Source organism: Oncorhynchus masou, chromosome 9 (assembly GCF_036934945.1).
Source record: "Oncorhynchus masou masou isolate Uvic2021 chromosome 9, UVic_Omas_1.1, whole genome shotgun sequence".
Taxonomy (NCBI): Eukaryota; Metazoa; Chordata; class Actinopteri; order Salmoniformes; family Salmonidae; genus Oncorhynchus; species Oncorhynchus masou.
This window is the reverse complement of record NC_088220.1, coordinates 59,805,688-59,816,422: the sequence shown is the minus strand read 5'-3', so window position 1 is coordinate 59,816,422 and position 10,735 is coordinate 59,805,688. Positions and strand designations below refer to the sequence as shown.

At 45.0% G+C, this 10,735-nt stretch overlaps 1 protein-coding gene across 2 annotated transcripts; it reads left to right on the top strand.

Annotated features, from left to right (window-relative positions):
• The first annotated feature begins 653 nt into the window (after positions 1 to 653).
• Positions 654 to 10,522, top strand: LOC135546368 (methylosome subunit pICln-like). 2 transcript variants are annotated; one of them, XM_064974728.1, is made up of 7 exons: positions 654 to 1,306; positions 2,569 to 2,705; positions 2,812 to 2,907; positions 3,171 to 3,281; positions 3,417 to 3,699; positions 10,096 to 10,162; positions 10,321 to 10,522. In XM_064974728.1, coding segments are annotated over exons 1-7 (768 nt in total). In that variant the 5' UTR covers positions 654 to 1,233; the 3' UTR covers positions 10,322 to 10,522. The 2 variants fall into 2 exon arrangements, with proteins under 2 accessions (XP_064830800.1, XP_064830801.1); XM_064974729.1 differs by lacking the exon at positions 10,321 to 10,522 and having other exon boundaries at positions 3,417 to 3,422; positions 3,526 to 3,699; positions 10,096 to 10,163.
• The last annotated feature ends 213 nt before the right edge of the window (positions 10,523 to 10,735 follow it).

Sequence of the window (10,735 nt, the reverse complement as noted above, 5' to 3'; positions counted from 1 at the left end):
CCAAATAAAACTAAATACTGACTTTTACTCAAGTAGTATTTTACTGGGTCTTTCACTTTTACTTGTAATTTTCTAGTAATGAATCTTTACTTTTACTCAAGTATGACAATTGGATACCTTTTCCACCACTGATTCTCAACGATTCTGTGCTTCCAGCTTTGTTACAGTTTGGGGAAGGACCTTTCCTGTTTCAGCATGACAAAGCGAGGTCCATACAGAAATGGTTTATGGAGATCAGTGTGGAAGAACTTGACTGGCCTGCACAGAGCCCTGACCTCAACCCCATTGAACACCTTTGGGATCAATTGGAACGGAGACTGCAAACCAGACCTAATTGCCCATAATCAGCGCCCAACCTCACTAATGTTCTTGTGGCTGAAAGGAAACAAGTCCCTGCAGCAATGTTCCAACATCTAGTAGAAAGCCTCCCCAGAACAGTGGAGGCTGTTATATAAGCAAAGGGGAACCAACTCCATAGTAATGCCCATGATTTTGGAATTATATTTTCGACTAGTTGGCGTCCACATACCTTTGGCCAAGTAGTTATGTTGTTTTTAACTTTTCGCGCGGCTCGTAGGAAGAGGAAAATCATCACTTCCTCGTAAACCCCCGACCTGTAGTTGGCGGTAATGTTGTCTTGCAGTCGCTGTTCCTTCTCTTCTCCGTCACAAGTTTCCACAGCGTCATAACCCTCGCCTATTTCTACAATGTATCTATTTGAAACCCTAACTCTGAGCTATAATAAAGAACCCGAACCTAAAAAATAAGACCAATAAGCGCTTACATTTTTTATTACAAGCCATATTTACTTTGTCGCAACTTATTTTCTTGGCGGGGATGCGTAGTTGTTACCACTGAGGTATAATAAGAACGGTGACGTTAGCTACCTGCTTATTAGCAGTGGGAGCTGGGTCGAGTAAATTCTACCGAGCAAGCTAATGGCACTAACGTTTCAGGGGAATGTCTATTAAATAAATATTCGGACTCGTTAACTCTTCAGGCTATCGATAGCTATATAGTATTTTATTTTTGTCTTGCCTGCACAGACATCTAGCTATCCGTTTCTGTTCAGACAGAGTTAAATAGGCAGTTTTGGGAAACGAAGTTAGCCAGCCAGGTCACAGAAGTGCAGTGTTGTGGACCGACCCAAAAGAGTTTTCTCTGCCGTCACCCATCGGTTTCCGAGGATGGTTCTGCTAAGGAGTGTCCCCCCACCCACCGAGGGAGTCCGGCATGAACAAGGCGAGACGACGGCGGTGTTGGACGGGAAGGGTCTCGGCACAGGGACTCTCTACGTTGCTGAAACGTATGTGACGCTCTGGTGTGGTGGCTAGTTAGCCAGTTGACATTTGTTAGTTAGCATGCTAGCTAATTTCTAAAGTCCTAAAATCAGGAAGTTTCAAGACTTACATGATTCCTTAGTGTTTTTGCTTTGAAAATATACGCTTAACATTTTTTTTATTTTTATAAACTTCAACTTGAGCACCTTGAACTTGAATTTTGCATCATGTTAGCTAACTAGTCAATGACTTGACGTGGATCTCAATTATATTTAATTGATTAATCACTTCTCCTTGCCTCACATCCTTCTTCCTTGTCTCCTTCTCAAAGCACATTGGCCGGGAAGATCTGAGGTTCCTCCGTTTTGAGGAGGCAAGGAGGGAGGACAAGATGAATCAAGGAAATACAATGAGTTTCCACCATATAATAGTCATCTAATTTTATTGGTCACATGCATGTGTTTAGAAGATGTTATTTTGGGTGTAGTGAAATGCTTGTGTTTCTCGCTCTGACAGTGCAGTAATATCTAACAATTTCACAACATATACCCAATACACACACATCTAAGTAAAATAATGATATTAAGAATGTATAAGTATATGGACGAGTAATGTCAGAGCAGCATAGACTAAGATTAAGTAGAATAGTATAGAGTATATCCATATGAGATGAGTTATGCAAGATATGTAACATTGTTTAAGTGATTAGTGTTCCATTGAAGTGGCCAGTGATTTCAAGTCTGTATATAGGCAGCAGCCTCTTCTAGTGATGGCCATTTAACAGTCTGATGGCCTTGAGAGAGATGCTGTTTTTCAGTCTCTCGGTCCCAGTTTTGATGCACCTGTACTGACCTCACCTTCTGGAAGGTAGTGGGGTGAACAGGCAGTGGCTCAGGTGGTTGTTGTCCTTGATAATCTTTTTTTGTTTTTTGGCCTTCCTGTGACATTGGGTGCTGTAGGTGTCCTGGAGGGCAGGTAGTTTGCAACCGGTGATGCGTTGGGCAGACCGCACCACCCTCTGGGCAGGTAGTTTGAGGGTTTTAGGTGCCAAGCCAAATTTCTTCAGCCTCCTGAGGTTGAAGAGGTGCTGTTGCGCTTTCTTCACCACACTATCTGTGTGGGTGGACCATTTCAGTTTGTCAGTGATGTGTATGCCGAGGAACTTGAAGCTTTCCACCTCCCCTGCGGTCCTGTTAATGTGGATAGGGGGGGGTGCTGTTTCCTGAAGTCCACGATCATCTCCTTTTTTTGACGCTGAGTGAGAATGTTGCTTTCCTGTGTTTTCCAGGCGGTTGTCGTGGTTTGACGGGTCAGGGATGGGCTTCTCTCTGGAGTACCCCACTATCAGCCTTCACGCCATCTCACGAGACCTCAGTGCCTACCCGCAGGAACATCTATACGTCATGGTCAATGCAAAACTCAACGGTGAGAGAGACACCTGTCCCATCAGTGTCAATATCAAACTCGCAGTGAAACGCAAACTTGTGATCGAGTAAGAAGATCCTAAAGTGTGTGTCTGTGTGTTCCCCAGATGAGATGCAGGAGAATGCCCATGATGAGGAGGATGCGGAAGATGAGTGTGAGGGGATCACAGAGATCCGCTTCGTCCCTAGCGACAAGGCAGCATGTAAGTGTGAGGAGAGAGGGATGTCTAGTTGTGCAGGGCTAAATTTAAGTCAATGCATCTTTATTAAGTAGGTCACAGATAATAACATCTTCCACATATAATGTAACCAGTGCTGTACAATAGCCAATAACAAGTTCAAACATCTCTATACACATGCATTAGGGATGTCTAAAGCTTTTGTCTCTCCAGTTTTTTGACATGCAGCTCTAGTTTGGAATCGCTATGCCAGCTAGGATTTCCCTAATGTGTGTGTGTGTGTCCAGTGGAGTCTATGTTTTCAGCGATGTGTGAGTGTCAGGCCCTGCACCCAGACCCAGATGACGAAGACTCCAACGGGGATTTTGACGGAGATGAGTACGATGTGGAGGAGGCAGGTGTGTAAACTCACTCATTTATACAAGCATACAGACACACTTTAACATACAGTTCATGAACTCACATAGATGGAGTAATCAAGAAGATAATATTAACATTGTATCTCCACCTTCTTTCTCCCTTCAACGGAAAAGAGGCAGGTAAGAAGCCTAACAACTACGCACTCACCCTACCAGCTGCTACTACTACTACACACACAGGTACACACGCACTCATTGGTGGTATTCTCTCTCTGTCCCCCAGAGCATGGTCAGGGTGATATCCCGTCATTCTGTACTTATGAGGAGGGTGTGTCGGGGCTGAGGGCTGAAGGCCAGGCCACTCTACAGAGACTGGAGGGCATGTTAGCTCAGTCTGTCGCAAACACCTTTCACATGGCTGGGGTCCGCACTGATGAGACCAATGGAGAGTTTGACGGTGGGTCACACACACGTACAAGAATAGGTCACACACATAGTCAAAAACAGGATACAAGGTTAGGTCACACACACACTGAAATAGTATGACCCCACAGGCAAAGTTTCGTGAACGGGATGTAAATAATACACAGCGGAGGTTCTTGAAACGGACTTTCTCGGCTCTGCTTGTTAGATGTGGTGTGTATTGTAATAACCACAATATTTATTTAACTAGGCAAGTACGTTAAGAACAAATTCTTATTTACAATGACGGCCTACACCGGCCAAACCCGGACGACGCTGGGCCAATTGAGTGCCGCCCTATGGAACTCCCAATCACGGCCAGTTGTGATACAGCCTGGATGGCACTTGAGGACAGAGTGACAATGATCCCGCTCTATATAGTCACTACATAACAGCAAGTACATAACAAAGAGAACATAACATAATACAATAAAAGATGCATGCAAAAACATTGATATAGGTTACAAAAATATTACCAGGCTAGCGACTGGCTTGAATGGAACAAGCATCTCTGTCAGATGAGGGAGCTTAGCCATGGGGTCCTCTAGAAGTTAAAATAAGAGCATTGAAGTCAGCCTGATACTGGCAACTAATAAGCCAGTACAGTTAGTCCTTCTCTTGAGCACCGGATGGTTCTCCAACTCCAGCCTGTCGCTGACTTATCACTACAAAAGAGTGTAAACACTCAATTTCTGTGACTGTGTTTCTCTGAGAAGGATACATCTGCTAGAATCTCTTCCCTCTGTCACACACTCTTCTTACACTTCTATCTTTTCTCTCTTGTACCATCTCTCCCTCCATCTCTTCCCTATTTGGTACCTACTTTTTGATTTTCTGTGGTAGCTCTTTCTCCTTGTTGTTGACATGGTACCTGTTCCCATGTTTCTCTAAGAGCCATCTGAGCTCTGACCTGGCCGACTGAATGTGTTCTTCTATAGTGGTCCCCCTACCGGCTAGCCATTCTCCTCTGGAGAAATAGAACCATGGTGCGACTCCACTCCTCCTCCCAGCACTCTAGGTGCTTCTCCCCAGCCACTTTGTGTCTCCTGACGAAGGGCAACCCCAGAGGGTAGACCAATTGGAAGGCAAGGGGTCCAACCCCCATTGGCCAGGGTCACACGCCCCTTCAGTTGACCTTTATCCTTGTCTGAGGTGTCCTCAGCAAGGACACCCATCCAGCTCTGCATGCTGATCACATTCACCAGAGTACTGTATTAGTTTATTTCATGATACATGAACCCCCCCCCCCTAGTAGCGCTGTCTAGTCCCAGGAGGCTGTTGCCACTGGAGCTCTTCTCCCCTGATTGCTCAGTTTAACCAGGCGGCCAGCTCTAGGAAAAGTTTTGGCGGTTCCAACTTCTTCAATGCTGCAGAAATGTTTTGGTACCCTTCCCCAGATTTGTGCCTCGGCACAATCCTGTCTCGGAGCTCTACAGACGATTGCTTCGACCTCATGGCTTGGTTTTGGCTCTGACATGCACTGTCAACTGTGGGACCTTATATAGACCGGTGTGTGCCTTTCCAAATCATGTCCAATCAGTTGAAGTTACCACAGGTGGACTCCCAAGTTGTAGAAACATCTTCATGATGATCAATGGAAACAGGATGCTATTTCGAGTCTCATAGCAAAGGGTCTGAATTCTTATGTAAATAAGTTATTTTTTTAATACATTTGCTAAAATGTCTTAATCTGTTTTTGTTTTGTGTCTTGTGTGTAGATTGACATAATCAATTTTAGAACGAAAAGTGTGTCGAATACAACAGGAGTAGACCTTATTGTGAAATGCTTACTTACAAGCCTTTAACCAACAATACAGTTTTAAGAAAAAGATTAGTTAAAAAATAGTAGCCAGTCTATGACTAGGGTGGCTGGAGTCTGGCAATTTTTATGGCCTTCCTCTGATACAACCTGGTATAAAGGTTGTATCCCTTTTCCTGGGTGGCAGGAAGCTTATCCCCAGTGATGTACTGGTCCGTATGCACTACCCACTGTAGCGCCATGTGGTCAGAGGCCGAGCAGTTGCAATACCAGGCGGTGATGCTCTCGGTGGTGCAGCTGTAGGACTTTGATGATCTGAGGACCCATGCCAAAACCTTTCGGTCTCCTGGCGGGGAATAGGCATTTTCGTACCCTCTTCACGATTGTCTTGGTGTGTTTGGACCATGTTAGCTTGTTGGTGATGTAGACACCAAGGAATTTTGAAGCGTTCAACCTGCTCTACTACAGCCCTGTTGATGAGAATGGAGGCGTGCTCGGCCCTCCTTTTCCTGTAGTCCACAATCATCTCCTTTGTCTTGATCAAGTTAAGGGAGAGGTTGTCCTGGCACTACAGTTCCAGGTCTCTGACCTCCTCCCTATAGGCTGTCTCATCGTTGTCGGTGATCAGGCCTATCACGTTGTGTTGTCGGCAAACTTAATAATGGTGTTGGAATCGTGCTTGGCCATGCAGTCATGGAGGGGACAAAGCACGCACCCCTGAGAGGCCCCTGTGTTGAGGATCATCATGGCAGACATATTGTTGCCTAGCCTTACCACTGGGAAGCGGCCTGTCATGAAGTCCAGGATCCAGTTGCAGAGGGAGGTGTTTAGTCCCAGGGTCCTTAGCTTAAAGATGACCTTTGAGGGCACTATAGTGCTGAATGCTGAGCTGTAGTCAATGAACAGCATTCTCACATGGACCTTTTGTCCATGTGGGAAAGGGCAGTGTTGAGTGCAATAGAGATTGCATCATCTGTTGGGGCTGTATGCAAATTGAGTGGATTTAGGTTTTCTGGGATAATGGTGTTGAGTCATTACCAGCCTTTCAAAGTACTTCATGGCTACTGATGTGAGTGCTACGCTTCTGTAGTCATTTAGGCAGGTTACATTTGTGCTCTTGGGCACAGGGACTATGGTGGTCTGCTTGAAACATGTTGGTATTACAGACTTGACAGGTTGAAAATGTCAGTGAAGACACTTGCCAGCTGGTCAGCGCATGCTCGGAGTACACGTTCTGGTAATCAGTCTGGCCCTGCGGCCTTGTGAATGTTGACGTGTTTAAATATCTTACTCCCATCGGCTACGGCGAGCGTGATCACACAGTAGTCCGGACCAACTGCTGCTGTCATGCATGCTTCAGTGTTGCTTGCCTCAAAGTCCTTTAGCTCATCTGGTAGGCTTGTATCACTGGGCAGCTCGCGGTTGAGCTTCCCTTTGTAGTCCGTAATAGTTTGCAAGCCTTGCCACATCCGAACAGTGCCCGGAGCCGGTCTTGTAGGATTCAATCTTAGTCCTGTATTTACGCTTTGCCTGTTTGATTGTTCGTCTGAGGGTGTAGCAAGATTTCTTATAAGCATCTGGGTTAGTCGCTTTCCTTGAAAGCGGCAGCTCTATCGTTTAGCTCAGTGCAGATGTTGCCTGTAATCCATGGCTTCTGATTGGGGTATGTAGGGACGGTCACTGTGGGTTTTTGCTTATGAGTGGGAATCAGAAGAATATAATTATGGTAAGATTTGCCAAATGAAGGGCGAGGGAGAGCTTTGTACGCATCTCTGTGTGGAGTAAAGATGGTCTAGAGGTTTAAAAAATATATATACACTGCTCAAAAAAATAAAGGGAACACTTAAATAACATATCCTAGATCTGAATTAATGAAATATTCTTATTAAATACTTTTTTCTTTACATAGTTGAATGTGCTGACAACAAAACCACACAAAAATGACCAATGGAAATCAAATTTATCAACCCATGGAGTTCTGGATTTGGAGTCACACACAAAATTAAAGTGGAAAACCACACTACAGGCTGATCAAACTTTGATGTAATGTCCTTAAAACAAGTAAAAATGAGGCTCAGTAGTGTGTGTGGCCTCCACGTTCCTGTATGACCTCCCAACAATGCCATGGCAGGCTCCTGATGAGGTGACGGATGGGCTCCTGAGGGATCTCCTCCCAGACCTGTCCTAAAGCATCCGCCAACTCCTGGACAGTCTGTGGTGCAACGTGGCGTTGGTGGATGGAGCGAGACATGATGTCCCAGATGTGCTCAATTGGATTCAGGTCTGGGGAACGGGCGGGCCAGTCCATAGCATCAATGCCTTTCTCTTGCAGGAACTGCTGACACACTCCAGCCACATGAGGTCTAGCATTGTCTTGCATTAGGAGGAACCTAGGGCCAACCGCACCAGCATATGGTTTCACAAGGGGTCTGAGGATCTCATCTCGGTACCTAATGGCAGTCAGGCTACCTCTGGCGAGCACATGGAGGGCTTTGTGGCCCCCCCAAAGAAATGCCACCCCACACCATGACTGACCCACCGCCAAACCGGTCATGCTAGAGGATGTTGCAGGCAGCAGAACGTTCTCCACGGCGTCTCCAGACTCTGTCACGTGCTCAGTGTGAACCTGCTTTCATCTGTGAAGAGCACATGGCGCCAGTGGCGAATTTGCCAATCTTGGTGTTCTCTGGCAAATGCCAAACGTCCTTCACGGTGTTGGGCTGTAAGCCCAACCCCCACCTGTGGACATCGGGCCCTCATACCACCCTCATGGAGTCTGTTTCTTACCGTTTGAGCAGACACATGCACATTTGTGGCCTGCTGGAGGTCATTTTGCAGGGCTCTGGCAGTGCTCCTCCTTGCACAAAGGCGAAGGTAGCGGTCCTGCTGCTGGGTTGTTGCCCTCCTACGGCCTCCTCCACGTCTCCTGATGTACTGGCCTGTCTCCTGGTAGCGCCTCCATGCTCTGGACACTTCGCTGACAGACACAGCAAACCTTCTTGCCACCGCTCGCATTGATGTGTCATCCTGGATGAGCTGCACTACCTGAGCCACTTGTGTGGGTTGTAGACTCTGTCTCATGCTACCACTAGAGTGAAAGCACCGCCAGCATTCAAAAGTGACCAAAACATCAGCCAGGAAGCATAGGAACTGAGAAGTGGTCTGTGGTCACCACCTGCAGAACCACTCCTTTATTGGGGGTGTCTTGCTAATTGCCTATAATTTCCACCTGTTGTCTATTCAATTTGCACAACAGCATGTGAAATGTATTGTCAATCAGTGTTGCTTCCCAAGTGGACAGTTTGATTTCACAGAAGTGTGATTGACTTGGAGTTACATTGTGTTGTTTAAGTGTTCCCTTTATTTTTTTGAGCAGTGTGTGTGTGTGTGTTTTTTTTTTTTATTCTCTACTTGTTGCACATGTAACATGCTGGTAGAAATGAGCTAAAACAGATTTTAAGTTTGCCAACATTAAAGTCCCTGACCACTAGCAGTGCCGCCTCTGTATGAGCATTTTTTTGTTTGCTTATGGCAATATACAGCTCGTTGGGTGCGGTCTTAGTTCCAGCATCGGTTTGTGGTGGTAACTCTACAGCTATGATAAATATAGATCATCTCTCTTGGTAAATAGTGTGGTCTACAGCTTATCATGATACAAAACCTAAAGACTTCCTTAATATTTAATTTCGCACACCAGCTTTTATTGACAGTATATACAGACCGCACCCCTTGTCTTAATGGACCCAGCTGTTCGGTCTTGCCGATGCACAGACAAACCAGCCAACTATATATTATTCATGTTGTCGTTCAGCCACGACTCTGTGAAACATAACATATTACAGTTTTTAATGTCCCGTTGGTAGGGTGGTCTTGAACGGAGCTCATCCAGTTTATTCTCCAATGATTGCACGTTGGCCAGTAGGACGGTAGAGGCGGGTTCCCCACTCGCTGACGAATTATCACAAGAGACATGGACCTGTGTACCCTGTACTGGCGTCTTCTCTTCTTTGAGCTTGGTCGGGTATCTGGAGTAAATTCTTCGTGTCCGACTCATTAAAGAAAAAATATTTGTCCAGTTCAAGGTGCGTAATCGCTGTTCTGATATCCAGAAGCTATTTTCAGTCATAAGAGGTGGCAGAAACATATGTACAAAATAAGTTACAAACAATGCAAAAAACATTCAAACTAGCACAATTGGTTAGGAGCCCGAAAAACGGCAACCATCTCCTCTGGCGCTAAAGGTGTAATGTAACAAAATGTAGAAAAAGTCAAGGGGTCTGAATACTTTATGAATGCGCTGTAACTTAACGTAGTAAGTAAATATAACTCAGTATAGTAAATCAATCTGGCCAGGTTTGTTTGACACACACTGCTGGAATTTCCAGTATGAATGTTTTTTTTTTCCTGTGTGACTTTGTCACATGTACTTTGTCTTCCAAGGCATTCAGAGCCCCTATCTTGAAAGAAGGAAAAAAACATTCACTTTCTTTTTCTCACTCTGACCAGCGGGTATATAGTTCAGAGCATAGCCCACACCCGTTATGAACACATGAGCATGAAAGCTGCATGTGTTTCATGATAATCAGTATATTGGCTGTTCTAGTCATTGTATTTCTATGTCTGTCTTTGCAGATGGGGTGGAGGTGGATGCAGGGTCGACGGTGGCTGGACAGTTTGAAGATGCAGACATAGACCACTAGTAAAAACATAATACTACGTTATAATTATCAGTATGTTAGTGTGATGTTTTGTGTGATCACCTTTAAATCCACATCCTGCTGTCAACTTTATGGACCTGCTTTACCATACTGTAGCTAAGACTCTCACTGTCTTTTTTACTCCCTCTTCTTCTCTCAGATGGATCTCAGCCAGTCAAAGCACTTGTGGTACATTGTGGGATAGGAGAATACAACCTCTCCACTTCCTGTCCCCAAGGCATCATTTTCCACACACATATATATTCCTCGTGTTTTGTACCTGAAGACCAGTTGTACTGAGTTTTGCAGTGTTGTCTTTGTATGAAATCTCTTCAATAAATAAATAGTTTTTGTATGAATAACAGTGTGTTTGTTATGTGCACATTCCAGAGGAGTAACATAGGAGCTACGCTGAGGTGTCAGCAAATGTTTTAATATTGAAGTCTGTTTTATTATGCTGAACAAAAATATAAACGCAACATGCAAAGTGTTGGTCCATGTTTCAGGAACTGAAATAAAAGATCCCAGAAATGTTCCTTATGCACAAATTTGTTAACATCCCTGTTAGTGATCAA

Excerpts from the sequence above, each read along its gene's own strand:
- LOC135546368 (XM_064974728.1), top strand. The coding sequence starts at position 1,234 with ATGAACAAGGCGAGACGACGGCGGTGTTGGACGGGAAGGGTCTCGGCA. Across the intron at positions 3,282-3,416 it reads GTACGATGTGGAGGAGGCAG|AGGCAGGTAAGAAGCCTAAC; the intron begins GTGTGTAAACTC and ends TCAACGGAAAAG. Across the intron at positions 3,700-10,095 it reads GACCAATGGAGAGTTTGACG|ATGGGGTGGAGGTGGATGCA; the intron begins GTGGGTCACACA and ends CTGTCTTTGCAG.